Source organism: Tenrec ecaudatus, chromosome 1 (assembly GCF_050624435.1).
Source record: "Tenrec ecaudatus isolate mTenEca1 chromosome 1, mTenEca1.hap1, whole genome shotgun sequence".
NCBI classification, from domain to species: Eukaryota; Metazoa; Chordata; class Mammalia; order Afrosoricida; family Tenrecidae; genus Tenrec; species Tenrec ecaudatus.
Genome location: NC_134530.1, coordinates 252,613,888 through 252,633,936, shown reverse-complemented (window position 1 = coordinate 252,633,936; position 20,049 = coordinate 252,613,888). Strand labels below are relative to the sequence as shown.

Genomic DNA, 20,049 nt, shown 5'->3' with positions numbered 1-20,049 from the left:
CAGGCATCAAAAACAACAAATCATCATATCATTGGCTGCACAACTCCATGATAGGATCGCTGAAGACAAATGGGTGCATAAGCAAATGTGGCGAAGAAAGCTGATGGTGCCCGGCTATCAAAAGAGATAGTGTCTGGGGTCTTTAAAGGCTTGAAGATAAACAAGTGGCCATCTAGCTCAGAAGCAAAAAAGCCCACACGGAAGAAGCACACCAGCCAGTGCGATCACGAGGTGCCAAAGGGACCAGGTATAAGGCATCATGCAAAAAAAAAAAGAAGAATATGTGTGTGTGTGTGTGTGTGTGTATATATATATATATATATATATATATATATATATATATATATATATATACCACATTGAATGAAGGGGGAAGTGCAGAGTGGAGACCCAAGGCCCAAGTGTCGGCCACTGGAGATCCCCTCATAGAGGGGTTTAGGAGAGGAGATGGGTCAGTCAGGGTGCAAGGTAGTACCGACGAAGAGCACAGCTTTCCCCCAGATCCTGGATGCTTCCTCCCCCCAACTACCATGATCCGAATTCTACCTTGCAGGGCTGGATAGGGCAGAGGTGTACACTGGTACATATGGGGGCTGGAGGCACAGGGAATCCAGGGTGGATGATACCTTCAGGACCAAGTGTGTGAGGGGCGATGCTTGGAGAGTGTAGGGTGAGTGGGTTGGAAAGGGGGAACTGATTACAGGGATCCACATGTGACCTCCTCCCTGGGAGAGAGACGGCAGAGAAGGGGGGGAAGGGAGACTCCGGATAGAGCAAGATATGACAAAATAACGATGTATAAATTACCAAGGGCACATGAGGGAGGGGGGAGCGGGGAGGGAGGGGGGAAAAAAAGAGGACCTGATGCAAAGGGCTTAAGTGGAGAGCAAATGCTTTGAGAATGATTGCGGCAGGGAAAGTATGGATGTGCTTTATACAATTGATGTATGTATATGTATGGATTGTGATAAGAGTTGTATGAGTCCCTAATAAAAGGTAAAAAAAGAAAAGGGAAAAAAAAGAAAGAAAGAAAAGAAAATGATTAGGGCAAAGAATGTACAGATGTGCGTTATACAATTGATGTATGTATATGTATGGACTGTGATAAGAGTTGTATGAGCCCCTAATAAAATGTTTTTAAAAAATTTTAAAAAAAGAAAGTAAAAATATGTTGTGATAAGAGTTGTATGTGCCCCTAATAAAATGATTTAAAAAAAGAAAGTTAAAATATGACCTTTAGTATATTCTACATGAATTTAGAGATTACCTCACAAATAGACTTAATGCACTCAACACTAGTGAGTAAAGACCAGGTGAGTTATGAAGGTCAAAGGATATCATCTATAAAGAAACAAAAAAGTCATTAACAAGACCAGAAAGAAAGACTAAACTGGATGTCCGAAGAAAACTTGCTCTAGAACTCAAAGAAGCTAAAGTGAAAGAGATGATGCTCTAAAAGGGCTGAACCGAATATTTCAAAGGGCAACTTGGGAAGACAGAGTAAGACATAACGACACACGCCAAGACTTGGAGATAGCAAACTCAAAGGGAAGGACGCCCTTAGCATTTCTCACACTGGAGAGAACTGGAGACATTTTTCAAAATTTCTTACCTTTGAGTTTAGGAGGCGGAGGTTCCTGTGGAACACTGATCCTTTGCACTAACTGTTTTCATGAGTCTTCGATTTTCTTGACTTTTGACTAATAACTGTCCCTTAGACAGTCAGTTATAAGCTTTTGAAATCACAGCTGCCGCTCACCAAAGTCGAGGGTAGAACATTTTTGCGTATATGGACTGTGTTCAAGGCAGGAGTTGCAATACTGAAGGATTCTACAGGCCAATTGCTGAGCCATGCACGAGCCATCAGAAGAAGCTGGAAGGAATAAACGTGGCTGCTGTGTTAGAAAAGGACTGATCATTGTTCAACCATGTTAGCTGGCAATACACGAGCCAATGGCATTAGTGGTAGTTGAGGTTTTGCATGAACGTGATTGGATCAGTATTCTCCGTGATTTAGCAGCTAAGACACAGAAGGAACAGCTGCAAACATTTATTAATAATTGGGACTTGGAATGTATGAAGTATGAATCTAGGAATACTGGAAGTTGTGAAAACTTCAGGGTCTTCTCTTTTCCGACTCTCTCCCAAACAGGATGCACTTTTGCAGGGAATAGTTTCTCTTGATAAACTGAGTCTCACTGCCTTGGATTCTCAGGAGCATCCAGCTGCCCCTTTCCCGAGACTGATTTGTCTGAGCTCTTAGCAGTCCACAGCACTGTCAACAGTTTTGCCAGCACCTCATTCAAACGCGTCAGCTCGTCTGTGGTCTTCCTTACTGGCAGTCCAAGTTCACGTCCACACCGAACAATTGAAAACGCCGTGGGTTAGTCCTCTTCACCTTAATACTTTGAGGAAGTGTTTTGCAGCAGATTTGGCCAGAACAATACGTCCATTGGTCTCTTGACTGCTGCTTCCATGCGTATGGATTGTGAATCTAAGCAAAGTGAAACCTCTGACCAGTGCAATCTTTTCTTCGTGTAGCATGACATTCTCCATGGTCTAATTATGAGTGTTTTCTTCTTCTTTACATGGAATTGTAATTTATACTGCAGGCTCCAGGCTTCGATTTTCATCCCATGTGAGCCCTCTTTGCTTTTAGTAAACATGGTTGTGTCATCTGCATCTTACAGGTTGTTCATAAGCCTTCCTCCGATCTGATGCTACATTCTTCTTCATATGGTCCAACTTCTCGGATTATTTGCTCCACATACAGATTGATTAAGTATCACGAAAGGATACAACCCTGATGCACACGTTTCCTGATTTTACACCATGCCGTGTCCCCTTGTTCTTAGAAGGGACGTCTCTTGGTTGATATACAGGTTCCACATCTGCACAATTCAGTGTGCTGGAATTCCCATTCATCACAATGCTGCCCATCCTTTGTTATGAGCTACACAAATGCTTTTCCACAGTCACCTGACACAAGTAAACATTCATTAGTTCAATTACAATTGGACATCTGTGAATTCTCCATCCAACACAGAGTCCAGGGCCTAACATTCGCTTAATCCTCTCTCTTCTTGCCCCGCTCTCCTCCCTGCTTTCCATTACCAACAGAAATGAGTCCTAAATCTACTGTTTATAATTATTTTGTTTTTATCACATTTACCTGTATGACACAGCATGTTTTTTGGTTTTGGTTAGTTTTAATTTTATGGAAGAAGATATCATATGTAAGTCGGCTTTTGGTGTTTTTCTCTTTCAACATTACTAGATTAGTCATGTGCCAAAGCAAACACACTGCCATTGAGTTGGCTCTGATTCATAATGACCCGACATTGGGCTTTTGAGACTGTAAATCTTCAGGGGAAGAGGCGGCTTCACATTTCTCCTGCAGAGTGACTCGTGGGTTTGAACCACTGACCTGTGATTAACAGCCCAGCACCTAACCACAGCTCCACTAGGGCTCCTCTTATTTGTATGAGAAGTCTTCAGAAAGTTCTTGGGAAAATATGTACTATGCATGAATCTTCATTTCTTTCCTTTTACCAAAATAAACTTGGACTAAGTTGTTATAACATGTCTGAACTAGGTCCAGTTTGAAGCACTAAGAAGACAAGAGAGCAGTTTGAGGAGATCCCTGTCAGAGCAGCTTGTGTTCGACTCCAATTGAAGCGAGAGCCAACGTCGAATTTATGGTGCAGCTTGGATGGGAGAATGGTGAAATCATTGGTACATTCCAAAACGTTTATGGGAAAAATGCCCAAAAGAAATGAGCAGTTTACAAATGGATAACCAATTTGAAAAAGGAGCAAGAAGTTAAAGATAAAGTCTTAAGTAATAGACCAGCCACATAAAATGTTGAGGAAATAATCTTGTTTGTACCTTAAATAAAGAAGACCGGTGATGAACAGCAGAAAAAGCAGCTAATACCACAGCCATCTCAGTTGTTTTGAGATTAGTCAAAGCATAGCAGCAAAACGCCTGGGAAAGCTTCCCCAGAGGCTCCCCCTCCGCCCTCATAAAGCTCTGGCTCATTCCTCTCACCAAACAAGGGCGACTTTGTGAGATTCCGTGGGAAATCACTGGGCATCCACATTACAAACCTCATTTGGCCTCATTTGGCTCTTTCTGACTTTTTAATTACTTTATCTTAAAAAAAAAATCCTGAATGGACACCCATTTTTTCATTTAGGAATGCAAAAAAGACTGCATTAACATGGTAAAACTCCCAGGATTCTCAGTTCTTTAGTAAGGGCCTCAGTGGCCGGCATCACTGGTTACAAAAGTGTCTTGACCTTGATGGATATTATATAAAGCAAAAAAAAGTTTTCATTCTTAGTTTTCATGTTTTAATACAATTTTCCATATACTTTTTGAAGTCCCGTCTGATTTGTGGAAGTTACAGATGAGTACTAGCTGTCTGTCACTCTTGTCTGTCAGTCTGTTGCACAGCGATGGCATGCAAGTTGTTGTCATGCTGGAAGCTCTGTCACTGGTATTTTAAATACAAGCAGCAGCATCCAAGGTGAACACGTTTCAGTGGAGCTTAAGAACAGACTATGAAGAAAGGGAAGGCTGTACACTTCTGAGCGATTAGCTAATGAAAACTTTATGAGTATCAGTGAAATATTGTCAGATATCGTGCCAGGAGAGGAGCCCATCCTGTTTGTGTTAGTCCAAGCAGACTAGAGAAACAAATTCATTGACACTCACATATGTGTATGAGAGAACTTTATATCAAAGAGCAATTATTTATTAAGAAATATCCCAGCCAAGCCCAGATCAAGTCCTATAATAAATCCTATATTAGCCCATATGCGTGATACTAGTCCATACATTGCTCTTTAGACTCATGCAGCCATGCAATGATGCCGAATGCAGGAAGACCATAGGCCGGTGGGTGGAATGTCTTGTGGATCCAGTGGTATTAGAAGCATCTCAGTGCTGGCTTCAGTCTCCACATGGTTCCTCCAGTTCCAGGGCTGTGGCTCCATCAGTGTCTCTCCATGTGACTTGCAACAGGAATGTGAAGCAGAGAGTATGTCCCGCCTCTAGGGAGGAAGACAAGAATTCCCAGAATCCTCAGGAGAAGACCATGCCCACATAGAGGCCTCATTGGCTATAATCTGATTGACAGGCTAGACTCCACCCCTTCACTCAAGTTGACAGAAGGTTATGTAACTGCCACACTTGGACAGCACTCAAATTACAACTGGGGAAGAGCAGCTGCCTCCTCAAAGTAGAGTTGACCATAATGTGGACGGAGCAAGCTTTAGGGACATTCATTTACTGATGGGGCATGACTTAAAATGAGAAGAAAAAGCTGCGAACTCTGTTACTAATGTGAATATGGAATGTTATGTATAAAGTATGAATCTGAAAAAACTGGAAATCATAAAAAATGAAATGGAACGTTGAGGAAGTTAGTTTATTGTGCCAGCCTGGCCGATAAACACATGTGGGATTAATTGAAGGGCGGAGAGATGAATGGCTCGGCGAGCCTCACCTTTCTTGTTTCTCACTCTTTGATCATTGGACCAGTGTGTGGCTGCCTTGCTTGTTCTGTGCCTCAATTTGCAGCTACACTACCTGTGGGACACCTAACCTGTGGACTGTGTCGCTGTAATTTGAGGTTCCTTCAAGACCTGCTTCGCCACACAATTGGAACTTACATCTCTTGAGCTGGGGACTGACTGCTGGTGACCTGCCTTGCTGTTTGCAGCCTGTGCCCGGATAGCCTGAATTGCTCTACAGAGATCTACCTGGCAGCCCTCAAGACTTGAAGGACTGCCAGTGTCTCACAACTGTCTCATGGGAGTGAGTTACACTGAGCCATTTGTACTGGTTTATAATTTAACTGTTAATTTCTTGTATTATCTATCTATCTGTGTATATATATAAAATTATTAGCAATCTGGTTTTGTCTCTCTAGAGAACCCTGTCTAACACAAACATGTAAAGGTCTATATCCTAGGAACTAGAGAGCTGACGTGGACTGAAATTGACCCTTTTGAATCAAGTAATCATAGCTTACTATGCTGGGAGCAACAAATTCAAGAGGAATGGAAACAAACAGGAAGGGGCGGTAGTTGAAAACTATGAAACTGAAGATCACGTGATAGAATTAGCAAGACAAATTGCTTCCTCATTTAAAATACCCCCTTTCAAAAATATCAAGGATGACTGTAAACATGGACTTCACCAGACACAGTACACAGCACTCAAATTGACTACATCTGTGGGAAGAGACGAAAGAGAAGAACTTCAGTAACAGCAGCCCAAACAGCCCATGGGTCAACTGTGGAATAGACCATCAATTACTCCTATGTAAGTGCAGGTAACAGTTGAAGAAAAACTTAAAAAAGTCCATGAGAGCCCAAATATGGTCTTGAGTCTATCCCACCTGAATTATGAGAACATCTCAAAACCAGATTTGACATGTTGAACACTAATGACAGAAAACTAGCTGAGCTGTGGGATGACGTCGAGAACATCACACATGAAGACAGGAAAGAAACAAAAGATCAAAGTGGATGTCAGAAGAGATTGAAACGTGCTATTGAGTGTAGAGGAGCTAAGAAAATGGAAGAAATAGTGAAGTAAAAGAGTTGAATAAAAATTTCAAAGGGCTGTTTTGAGAATGATGAGGGCAATGAATGTACAAATGTGCTGTACACAATTTATGTATGTATGGGTTGTGATAAGAGTTGCATGATCCCCAATAAAATGATTAAAAATAAATAAAAATAAAACAAAAAAAATTTCAAAGGGCAGCTTGAGAAAACAAAGTAAATATTAGAATAAAATGTGCAAAGCTCTGACGTTACAAAGTCAAAAAGGAAAATGTGCTCAGCATATCTCAAGTTGAAAAAAATGAAGAAACAGATTCAAGCTTTGGGTTGAAATATTGAAAGATTCTATGGGCAAAATATTGAATGGTTCAGGAAGCATTAAAAGATGATGGAAGAAATACGCATCGTGCTAACAAACAAACAAACAAACACTAGCAGACATTCAACCGTTTCAAGAGATGGCATATGACTCAGGATCAATGATACAGAAGGAAGAAGTCCAAGTTGCACTGAAGGCATTAGAGAAAAACTGAAGGCCCCAAGAGTGAACAGATTACCAACCAAAATGTTTCAACAACTCAACAGAGCATGGGGAGAACTCACTGGCCTATGCCGAGAAATTAAAAAGACACTTAACTAGTCAACTCACTGGAAAAGGTCCATACAGGTGTCCTTTTCAAAAAATGTGACCCAGCAGCATGCAGAAATTGTAGAACAGTATCATTAGTGTCACATGAAAGTAAAATTGTGCTGAAGATAATCCAATAACAGCTTTAATAGTACATCAATGGGGATCTGTCAGAAATTCAAGCTGATCCAGAGGAGAATGTAGAAAGAGGGGTATCATTGCTGATGTCAGGAGGATTTTGGCTGAAAACATAGAATATCAGAAAGAAGGTTATTTGTATTTTACTGACTATGCAAAAACATTCAGTTGTGTGGATCATAACAAATTATGGGTAACATTGTGAAGAATGGAAATTTCAGAACACTACATTGTGCTCTTGCAGAACCTGTACCTGGAACCTGTCCCTGCTCTGTTTTTTGTTTTGTTTTTTTAACAGAAGCAGCAAAGCACACCAGCCTGTGCAATCACGAGGTGTTGAAGGGATCAGGTATCAGGCATCATCAGAACAAAAAATCTTACCATAGTGAATGAGGGGGAGTGCGGAGTGGAGACTCAGGGCCCATCTGTAGGCAATTGGACATCCCCTTATGGAAGGGTTGTGGGGAGGAGATGAGCCAGTCAGGGTGCAGTGTATCAATGATGAAACATACAACTTTCCTCTAGTTCCTAAATGCTTCCTCCCCACCATCATAATACAAATTCTACCTTACAATGGCTAGACCAGAGCATGTGGCTAGACCAGAGGGAGGAAAAAAAAAAAGAGGAGCTGATGCTAGCTAGGGGCTTAAGTGGAGAGCAAATGTTTTGAGAATGATGAAGGCAATGAATGTACAAATGTGCTTTATACAATTGATGTATGTATGGGTTGTGATAAGAGTTGTATGAGCCCCCAATAAAATGATAAAAAAAGAAAGAAATCTGCCCTTATCCCAAGGTTCAAAATATATTTATTTACTACAGTGATATCTTGGTTGTCAAACACAATTCATTCCAAATTCTTGTTCAAACACTAAAAGGTTCAAGAACAGAACATATTTTTCCCATAAGAACTAATGGAAAACCAAGTAATTGGTTCTGAGGCCCCAAAATTACACTTTTAAATTCATTTTTCCAGGAAAGGTAACAGTCCTAAGTTGTGGAAATCCTCTAAAACATCTAAACACAATGAACAGTACATTAAACATCAAAACACACAGAGTAAATAAAATCTTTCAAGACATTTGTGCAGGTGCTTAGATTGGCTTGGCTTCCTGGCATACTGAGCAGTGGGGAGAGATTGGAGGAGAGCCCTTTCATAGTAACTGTCGGCACTACCCGTTCTAGGGTCGCTTCTCCGTCATTTTTCACTAAAAAAATGGTCTAAGGACACCTGCTTCTGTACGAAAGGTTCTTAAACTGAGAGGGAGCATTTTCATTTGCTGGGTCACACTCCGGTCTGTCATTGCCTTATCTGGTGAGGTTCTGTCCAGAGAGGAGTCACTTCCATCCATTGAGAGTTCACTGCCTTCATTCACGGTCGAGGGACCTCGCCACTTTCTCCTCTCCCTGGAGGATATTCCTCAGCTGTCCTGCTGCTGCTCCTGCAGAAGAGCCTGAAGCGGTGAGCTCGGCCTGCCCTATGCTCCTTACCATCTCTTCCACCTCCAGACCGACCGGCTGGCTGAGAGACACTCTGTCCTCCACAATAGGCTCCTCCTCAGAGCCCTAGCTTCTGGTCACACCGCTTGCCATGCAGATGTCATGGCCTTGCAAGAAATGACCTCCCCCGCCCACCGCAGGCTTTGTCAATAAGGGGAACGCAGTGGAAGACGTGGAGAAGACTTTTCCAGAGCTCTGGAAGGGTCACCCGGGTGTCTGAGGTTATCTCACAGCACTGCTGGAACAGGGCTTTGGGGCACAGTATTTGAAATTAGCAATGACAAGCGGTCCACGGGGCTGCATGAGAGCAGCCTACTGGAGGACAAGAACTTAACAGCGCTCAAGGAGCCTTGATCGCCCGACTCCTCCTCCAAGTCTGGAGGCTGAGCAGGAGCATTGTCCATTCAGAGGAGTGCTTTCAGAGACAAGGCTTGCTCCGGAAAGGTTTTTTGTTTTTTAACACTAGGCCCAAACACTTCCTGTACCAACTCAATAATGCATGGTTGCCCATGCTTGTTATTCGCCCTCCACATTGCACTCACTTTTCATTATCTTTCGCTGCTTACCTAGGGTCCGGTGGCAGTGTTATTAAGGATGGCAGCAGCCATTTCTTCTGTTCACAAGGCTTACTCAGCCCATCTTCCCGCCTAATTAAGTGACGTCCGCTTGTGGAAGCTAGCGCCTGGCCCACTGGAGTGGTCCACGCCAACCACAAAGATGGGTGGGATTCGTTATGTCTGCAAAAAGTAGATGGCCCCAAGACTTCAATACCTGAGAACAGCCTTCATTCTTGCCCTGGCTGTTCTTAGCTTCCTCCCTGGCTGTTCTTTGCTTTTGCCCTGTGGGCCCTCTGGAATCTCTCTCTCTCTCTCTCTCTCTCTCACACACACACACACACACATGCCCTGTGGGCCCTCTGGAATACCACACACACACACACACACACACACACACACACACACACACACACACACACCTCTCTCTCTCTCTCTCTCTCTCTCTCACACACACACACACACACGTCCTGTGGGCCCTCTGGAATACCTCTCTCTCTCTCTCTCACACACACACACACACACACACATCTCTCTCTCTCACACACAAACACACATACACACACACACCTCTCTCTCTCTCTCTCACTCTCTCCAGTTCGGGCTCCCAAAGCAGAAGCAGTGGCTGTGGCACCAGAGCCATTTAACTCTTTCCTCCCCAACCTCTGTTGTAGTTTGTTAGTGGGTCTGTATTAAACCTCATTTTCTCTTCCGTTATGTAATAGCCACTCTTGTGGTCTTTATACGTTTTAAGTTAACCAATTCTCTGGCTTTAGACAAAGGGCCAGCTCTAGCCTTTCCTTATCTGGCTATCCTAAATTCCTTTCACTTCCTGTTCCCTACAAACTTCACCTCCCTCAAGACCTCGATTAATTAAAGGTCCCACTCTGTCTCTTTTTGCTGAAAGACTTACCAGTTTAAAACCCCGTGGGTTTTCAGAATGGTGCACTAACCTGGGCTTCACTTTAAAGTCCCCACTAGCATTCCCATCCGACAATAGAGTGAGCCCGTCATTCATAGGCTTGTGGCCTGGCAATACCTTTTCCTCTTAGTAATAAAGGTCCACTGGGGCATCTTTTCCCAAAATGTCTGGTTCCCATTAAGTTGAACACTTGCTGGGGAACAAAACTCTCAGTCTTCACAATGCCAGCAAATTCAGCCATGGATTTATTGGCTTTGTCTCTATTAGCCCTCCCCCTTGCCCATGCCTCACTGCACTGGCGGGCCTGTTTTCTCCGTGAATGTTTAAAAGCAACCTCGGCTGGCTTTGAACACGCGCTGCTCAGCACTCGCTCCCGCAACATTTTTCATTAAACCATCCGGAGGCTCTAACCTCTCACCTATCATGGTCTGAGATATTCCATCACCAGCGAGTTGTTTCTATTTACCCAATTACCAGTAACTTTTCAACCTCTGCAATGCTCTGGGGTCTTTGTTCTGTGAGTAACGATTTCACCTCTTTCCCTACATTAGCTGCTTTCATCAGCACCCCCCACACCCAACTGTTGATAATGTCGACGTAGCCAGGTTGCATTCGGCTGCAGAACCAGACAAGCGGCAACCTGATTCAAATTTTGCAATGAATTTGTTTTTTTTTCTTTAACCCTATTGTGGTCCTCACAGTTTTTTTTTTCTCTTAGTTTTACTGCTGGTATCACTAACTTTTTTTTGGAGCCATGGTGACTAAATTTTATGCAAATAAAGCACACCCCCCTCCACAATGACAAATGTTTTAACGCCTTAATAAAGCACAGTGTGCCTCTGAGCGAGAGCAGCGCTTCGACTGAAGCGTCACTCCTCTGTGTGTGCAGTGAGATGCGGACACAGGACTTGTGGATTTCTTCAAGTTGGAGTTCAGCTGTGGAGCAAAGTTATGAACACTGAGCGGATTTTTCTCTCTCGAACTTCGCTGCTCAAGGAGTGTCAAGTACGAGCTTGGTGCTGTTAGGTAATGGAGATCCCACTGTGTGGCTCATGTTGAAGGCCGGTGCACCTGGAGTTATTCTGGAGAGAGGTAGGACATCCGTTTCGTGTGTGTGTGTGTGTGTGTGTGTGTGTGTGTATACTCATCCCCCCCCCACCCCCAGCTCCATCTTTCAAAGATTCCCCCACCAGCTTGCCTGTCATGCTGTTTCTGTCCCATGTGGTTAAGGCTGGCTTTCTGGGTTCTCTAGCCTGTTTCACTGGTCAATGGGTCTATCACGGCACCAAACTACATTATCATGGTAAATATAGACATGTAATAAACCTTGATATCTGGTGAGGGAAACTCCTTCTGGCTGAGATGTTGGTATTTTGGTGGTTAATGATGTTAAAACTATAGCTAAATTGCGGTGACTTCACAATTTTACAATATTAAGTCTAGTCCATGAACATAATATCTCTCCATTTACTTAGAAAACACAGCACCAGATACCTATCTCTTTTAGAGTAAGTATAACTTCAGGGGCTGTGAATTTTTTAATGCAGCTCTGTTAGCCCAAATCTCTAACTCCCACCAAATGACCTTTCCCTGAATGCGCCTGGTGAGAAGGTAGGGAAAATACTGACAGGATTCACCTGTGAGTAATTACAAACGGCCTTCCCTGGCACGCCCACCTGTTGTACATAGAAGGAGTCCTCTGAGAAGCAGGAGGAAGGGTCTCATTACCAGCCAAGAGCCAGAAATGGAGCACGTACTAGGAGCCACACACAGTGAACCTTCTGGATCCAGATGACAGCTACAACATCAGAGAACAGAGCAGAACCAGGAGCCTAGAGCAGTGGTTCTCAACCTTCCTACTCCCGCAACCTTTTCATACAGTTCCTCATGTGGTGGTGACCCCCCAACCATCAAATTATTTTCGTTGCTACTTCCTCACTGTAAGTTTGCTACTGTTATGAATCAAGTGACCCCTGTGAAAGGGTCCTTTGACCCCCAGGTTGAGAATGGCTGGCCTAGAGTGATGGGCTTCCCAACCCTGGGAGCAGGTGAAGCTGAGCGCTTTTGTGCAAGACGCTCGCTGGTAAGGTGGGATTACTCTGGGCACTTACTCGGAGAAATTGGACTTGCTGACTCACAGAAGTGGAGCTGAGTGCCTTTGCGCTGAGCCTTACTGGAGTGGGTGCCTCTGGGCACTTCATTCAAAGAGCTGGGTTTGCTGGCCTGTGGAGCTTAGCCTGAATGTGTTCTGGTTGAGGTTTATAGCAAAGTATGTCCTTTGGGCTTTTATTAGCAGACTTGACGGAACTTTGTAAGATGTCCTGATAAACCCAACACTGAACATTTCTCACTGGCATTATAACTTGTTAACTTCTTTAATAAACTCTTTAACCATGAATGGTGTCTGTGAGTTCTGTGTAGCCCAGGGGTTCTCAACCTGTGGGTTGCAACCCTTTTGAGGGTCAAACAACCCTTTCACAGGGGTTGCTTGAGACCATTGGAAAACATATTTCTGATGGTCTTAGTAACCGAGACACTGCTCCTCTATCATCTCCAGGTGGGCCTGCCCACAGGCAGTGCCGCCCACATTATGAGTAACCGGCGTGAAGGCTGTTACTCATGCTACATTATACTTCAAGACAAAATTTCATTGATTTGTAATTAGAAATAAATATTTCGCAATATAGAATTACATATTGTTTTTGTGATTAATCACGATGCTTATGTGGTAGATATATAATTGTCAATTTGAGGATTAAGAGTGTAGGGGTGGAGTCTAGCTTGTCAATCAGATCATAGCCAATGAGGCCTCTATGTGGGCATGGCCTTTTCCTGAGAATTCTGGGAAATCCATATTTCCTCCTTGAAGGTGGGAGACACAGCAGTTGACAAAACACATGGACCCACCCTGATGCTGCTCTGGATGCTGGAGAAGCCATGCAGAAGAGACCCCTGCCAGTGTTGAGATGTTTCCAATGCTATTGGATCCAAAGACTTTGTACTACTTTTCTTTGATCTTCTGCATTCAGCATCATTGCATGTGTTTCATGAGTCTGAAGAGGACTTTATAGATTGGTATCGGACATAGAGGCTAATATCGGACTATGGATTTGATCTGGACTGGATTGGGATGCTCTCTCAATGTTCAATTGTTCTTGTATATAAATCTCTTTCTTATACACATATGTGTTCATGGATTTGTTTCTCTAGTCTACCCAGACTAACCCAGCTTTCATTATATTTAATTTGTAACAATGAAAATACATCCTGCATATCAGATATTTATATTACAATTCCCAACAGTAGCAAAATTACCGTTATGAAGTAGCAACGAGAATGATTGTATGGTTGGGGGCCAGCACATGATGAAGCTTGAGAACCACGGGGTAGCCCAGGACAATGGATATTAGAACCTAGAGATCTAGTAGAGAAGTAAAATAGAGAACAGTAATTAAGCCAACACAATAAGTATAATAAAACTTGTCCTCTCCAATGTAATGAGGATTAGTAGGTGATGAGTTAACAAAACAAAGTCAATTAAAGTGGGAAATTTAAAGACCCACCTCAAACATTTTAACCTAAAACATTACTTTGCTAATCTCTTAATATGGGTCCATGGCTGTCTCTGTGAGTGAAGATCTGCTGACTGGGGTTTTATTAGACATTACTGGGTGAGCCGTGCTCACAATTCATCATGAGTCATATCCACTTTGGTGTCACTAAGCAACACAAATGGCCAACACTCTTGCTGCTCATTGACAGGATGGTTGAGTCTACCCTAAGGCACCAGGAAAGGGCTGGCTAGCTACAGAAAAAAACCAGACACCAAAAACCCCGTGGAGCAGAGATCTCTCCACCAAAGGTGGTGATGCAGTGGTCAGGGGGGAGGGGTTAGTTTAGGGTCCACTTCAAGGTTTTTGAATGGAGTAAATGGATTGTGCTTTCTTCAGAACAACTATTGTTGTAAAACTTGGTGATTTGAACCCACCAGTGGCACTGAAATAAGAGACCTGCTACCTGGTCATATGGTGAGCTGTTACCATAGGCACTTTCTCTGGCCACGTAGTCACAGCCGAACACTCATGGAATTTGTTTTCTTGGTTCGGAAGTTTGTGGTCATGGCTTTGAGGGACGTGGCCTAACATTCTGTCTCAACCCTTCTGTACTTCCTACTTAGTTCACAGCATAATGACTGGGCTTTTAGGAACCAGCCACCAGCTGTCCAAGGTACAACCATTGGTCTTCGTTCTCCTAGAGAAGCAGAGGAAGGAGAGTCGGGAGGAGGAGGAAACAGATGGCATGTCTGGTTACTTTCATGAACACCTGATGGTGCATTGCCATTCCTCATTATTTTGATAAAAGATTCTATAGAATAGTTTTAATCAAAAGGAGAAAGAAAGAGGAAATGAATTTCAAATTCGCATGGCATCTGAATGTTCTGGAGCCATTGAGGTTGGCTGTTTATCTTAATAAATAAAGTATGCCTGCCTTAAGCATTTGTACCGGTTTAAAGATTTGTCTATGGAGATTAAACTGCTCTACTGGCAGCTTGTAAAGCTAGAGGAGAAGCTCAGGGTCAGTAAGTCTCAGTCAGTGGTTGTGGAATAATTTAAAGAAAGATGGTGAGGATGTTTGTAAAACTTGAAGAATATAATCAATGTTTGACATGCAGCCATCATTGAAATGGTATGACTGCATGTTTTTACTAATAAGAAAAGAAAAGGATTTTAACATTCCTACTCTGTAACACTTGTGGTTTCTATGAGTTGATGCTATGAATTAGAATTGACATTATTGCCACAGGTTTGTGGACTTTTTGCTTTTGTTTCATTTCTGGTAGGGTGCAACAATGGACTCAAACATCATGAAGATGGTACAGAACTGGGGCAATGGTTTGTTCTGTTATGCTTTAGATGGCCACTAGTCTGAGCCAACTGAACAGCAACTAACAACAATAACAAGAGTCTAGTTCAGGTTATAATAAACATTCAAGAGTGTGGCCTACCAATATATGTTAATTTTAAAAAGCTTTAATGGGTCATAATTCACATATTATTCAATTCACCATCTTAAAATGTACAATTCAATGTTTATATGCAATTGGCCTTTATTATATGCCAAGATGGGAAACCATCCCCACAATTAATTTTAAAACAGTTTATCACTAAAAGAAGCCATGTATACCATGGCTATCATGCCCTGATTCCTCCATCTGTGTCCTCTTGTCTCCTGCCCTTTTAGGCAATCGGCAATCTACTTTCTTTCTCTATTGATTTCTCTAGTCTAGATATTTCATATAAATGGAGTTATCTAATATGTGGCCCTTTGTGCTTGTATTAGGCAAGGTTCTTTAGAGAAACAAAACCAGGGCACTTACGATTATATGGAAGAGGATTGGTTTACATAGCAAGAAAGAATATAATGGCTAATTAGTCCACACACCAGTAGAGAGGGCTCAGTCCAACTCACTTTCATGCAGCAGTGAATATACTGGAAGTCCTTTAACTCACTTGGGCTGCTGGGTCCAAGGTTAAGGGAGCAGACAGAAGAGTCTTCCCACAGGCAGCAGCCACCAGTAGCACGGGCGCTTAGCTAAGCAGGTCCTCATGGGATCTCAAACTCAAGCGATGTATGTACCAGCAGTGTGGTGAAGCAGGTCTCCAAGGAGCCTCAAGCTTTAGTGACGTGATCCGTGGGTTGGCTTGGCCCACAGCTAGTAGGGCGCACAGGTTGAGGCAGAGAACGAGCTAAAGCAGCAGCACGCTGCTCTGAGCACCAGGGAACAAGAGGGGGGTGGGCCTTGCAGAGCCATTTATCTCATTGCCCTCTAATTAGGCTGCACCTGATTAATCTCCGCTCACATGTTCCTATTGGCCTAGCTGGCACAAAAAACCTTATCACTGTGTCAGATTTATTTATTTTTAAAGTGATTTTGTTGGGTATTTCTTTTATCATAATGTTTTCAGGGCTCCTCCATGTCCCAGTAAGCCATTCTTCTTCATGGCTGAAAAGTCCTCACTGGGTGGGGATTCTCCTGTAACCAGTTGCCTTCCAGCTCTGACTCATAACCACGTGCTTCAGGGTAGAACTGCTCTTCCTGGGGTTCTCAGTGGGCAGCTGTTCACACACAGATGAGTTGGCCTTTCTTCCAAGGCACCTTTGGGGTAACATGAACTTCCAACTTTTTGGTTAGTATCATTCAAGGACTCCTCTTTATCAATACCCTTCGCTAATCTCTGCCACTGAAAAGTTTGCACAAGGTCAAGTTCTTTTTCCTGATCATTTAAGACACATTTGTACCATTTAAAAACTCTTCACAGAACAGGAAATGTGGGTGTTTTCCCACCATTATTAACTCATAGGAAGTATGTAAGATCTGAGAGGTGCTCATAGAGCTAACACTCAGTAATGTACATGGAACCCCTACCCTCTCATACACAGAGTCAAATTTTCTACCCAACAGAAGGCAGAAATCCTCCATAATTGTGATAGGAAAGGGTATCTAACTTGAAGTCCCCTCTTTGTTACTTGTGCTTGCTGTCACGTCACAACTGAACTCACACTGATTGCGATGTGTTTGGGGACAAGCCTATGCCCAAACCTATTTCTGAGCCACTTGTGAGAGAGCAGGCAGACTCACAGCTGTGCTGTGGAAGGGGAAAACAGACTAGACAGAGGCTACCATCTTCCTGTTCATTGCTTGGTGGTCTTGAGCTCCAGCAGAGCAGAGTGGATGAAATGGAAGGTAGTGATTTTTCTAGCTCTGACAGATGTTGAGGTTAGCAGTATTCAGCTCCTTTGCCAAGTTGAATTCAGACCGATGTTTCTGGAGTGCAAACAGTCAGTGCAGGGCAGTCGTGATAAGTGCCCAGCCCCACACTGGTTTAGGGTCTCCTTTATCTGGATCAGTAAAGGGACATATAGCTAATATGCTTTTCATCTTGCTGTCCACAGCAAGAGTCTGTTTGATTTCTTGGTCAGTCATTGCAGCCGGTCTTAGGCTGGGTTCACTAGAGGAACAAAACCAAACCATGAAAATGTATGTAGAAAGGAATTTAATTCAAGAAAATGGCTCAGGCAATTGGTGGAGGCTGGCAAGTCCCAGATCTATGGTTCACATTTCAGGCTAGAGGCTTCTCTTGACTCACATGCTTACAGAGTTGACAAATCCTAAAGTGACAAGTCAGCTGCTGACTCATGGGACTGCAAGAGCTAGGGAATTCCAAAATCTGCAGGGAAGCTGGCAGGCTGCGAGCTCACATCTCAAGATCCAGAGGTCAGAATGTGACCAGGGCTGCAGGATCCAAGCAAGCTTTACACGATGCTAACGTAGATTGGATGCAAGAGCTACAGCTGTTAGAGGAGTTTTCTCTTCCACTGAACTGACGGATCACATCAAATCACATTTTGAAAGTAATTGAATTACATTACAGCATGGAAAAGCAAGCATTCCAAACCACTGAGAATATAGCCTAATCAACTTGACACATAACAGTGACCATCACATAGGGAAATTTATCATCACCTTGGGCAAAGTGGTCAGCTTTATATCCTTTTGTTACAGATCATGATATTACTAGCACTTGTGGAGGACCTACTGTATATACTCGAATATAAGCCAAGCGAGTATATGCCAGGTACCTAATTATTACCTGGGAAACCAGAAAAACTGACTGACTCGAGTATAAGCCTAGGGTGGGAAATGCAGAAGCTATTGGTGAGTTTCAGTAATTAAAACAAATGAAAATTACTAAAAATTGAGACATCAGTGGGGTAATGTATTTAATATTTTTAAATGAGACTTTGAAAAAAGAACTTTCATGGTAATGCCCCACCTCACCCCCACCCATGATGTGTTAGCCAGGAGGAGGTGGGGGGAGTGCAGGCGGGGGACGCAGGATGTGAATTAACACAGAGACCAGGGGGGAGAGATGGAGCGCAGCCACAGACACATCCTTACCAGTTCAGGTGGGTGCTTCTGCGAATTGGAGCCATCCACATCATAGGACGGATCTGATTGGTTAGATGTGAGTAAACAAACATTCAAAGCCCTGCAGTGTCAGCGGGGCTTTGAATGAACAGCGGAGGAGCAGCAATCACCCGAGAGAGATGTTACACCTTGCTGGTGTACCACTGACCCGTGTATAAGCCGAACCCCAGTTTTTCAGCATATTTTTTGTGCTGAAAAACTCGGCATATACACGAGCATACACGGCAAGGTTACAGGTATGCATCTGAGATTGAGGGTGCTGAGTTTAGAGGAGGAGAGGTCTAGATCGTTGGAAGCATGGGGTGTGCCGGTGCTCTCTCAGGCCAGTCTGGAGAACCCTTTGACTCTAGCAAGTCTGACCTTCTCTGTGTATAAGTGTCAGCAATGTTCCTTGGGGAAGGGGCTCTTAAGGTAATCATAGGGACAAATAGAATAAAAAAGAAAGAAGAATGAGAAAGGGAAGAGAGAGGACAGAATAAAGAGGCTATTTTTAAACATGAACACATAGTTACAATTTTTACTATATACCTGCATCATTCACAATGGAACTATAAGTCGTAGATGAAAGATCCTTGGATAACCAGGTTGATGAGCTATCTTGTTGAGTATGCAGGAGCTGACCACAGCCAGGCTCAAAGCCAGGCCTGCTAAAGGGCACTATAGTTGGAAAAACTCTTCACAGGAGTTTGCTGGGTTTGTTTTGCTTTAATAACTTGGAGCTGAGGAGTAGCTAGGCGTGTATCCTTCTCAAGGATGGGTAGGTAGGGTTGTGTGTGTGTGTGTGTGTGTGTGTGTGTGTGTGTGCGTGCCTCCACACTTACCCATATATACATGCACACAAAACCCACCCCACACCAACCCAATGAGAACAGCTGAAATGAGCTTGCTGTGTCAAATGGGATTTCACTCTGCATGATGTGCTCAAGGCTGTCCTTTCCTGGGACCGAGAGATCGGGACACGCTAACTCAGGATTTAGCTGTGCTGTTTTCTGCACTATGCGCCTAGCTCTGAAAGTCTATGCATTCTTTTCCCCGAAGCAAGTTCTATGCATTCTGACCTCATTTGTCAGCACTTCACCATTAGTCACTCCATCTTCCTGCTGTGATAACTGAGAAGACCGGGCTCATTAAAATGATGACATCTTTGACTTGCTACAAAGACATGTTGGAGTGAGAAGGGCTTGGGAAGTTACTTAACTTCTCTTGTGCCCAAGTTGCCTGCCCTGTAGAGCTGCTGTGTACTAAATTATACTTTATATAAGCTTTCTCAGATATGCCTAAATGATTTATGAAAATTATTTATAAATTGTAAAGCTCTAAATAATAAAAACAAAGGTGACCTGTTATAGTTTTGTTGTCTTTATAGAAATCATAGCAAAGAAGGACAAGAAGGGAAAAGCAAGAATTATGTCCTGGATGGAAGAAGGTCTTAATTATGTAAGCTGTAGAAGACCTGGTCATCTTAGACCAGATGCTCATAAAATCAAACTGGGAAGGAACAAACAAAAGTTAAAGTTCATTATTGAAAATCATGTTTTTCTTCTAGGTAGGCCCTGTGGGAGGGGGTTATTATTTCAATACAGGAATAGGAACATTATTCAATTTTTACCAATCAAAGTCTTCTGATGTGTGACCATGATTCACAGGTTATGACGCACATCTTAAAATTCTCACCAGTATATTAGTAATAGTTTATATTCCTTAAAAAGGAGATAAGATGAAGCAGAGAAATTACATAA

The 20,049-nt window shown here is 43.0% G+C and overlaps 1 protein-coding gene across 1 annotated transcript in view; it reads right to left on the bottom strand.

The window, feature by feature from the left end:
- Nucleotides 1-4,788: 4,788 nt before the first annotated feature.
- DESI2 (desumoylating isopeptidase 2) overlaps nt 4,789-20,049 on the bottom strand; it is a 118,741-nt gene continuing 103,480 nt past the window's right edge. The window contains exon 5 of the mRNA XM_075531260.1: nt 4,789-5,057. Within this exon, the coding sequence (XP_075387375.1) occupies nt 4,857-5,057 (201 nt within the window). The 3' untranslated portion in view covers nt 4,789-4,856. The remainder of the gene's footprint in view (nt 5,058-20,049) is intronic.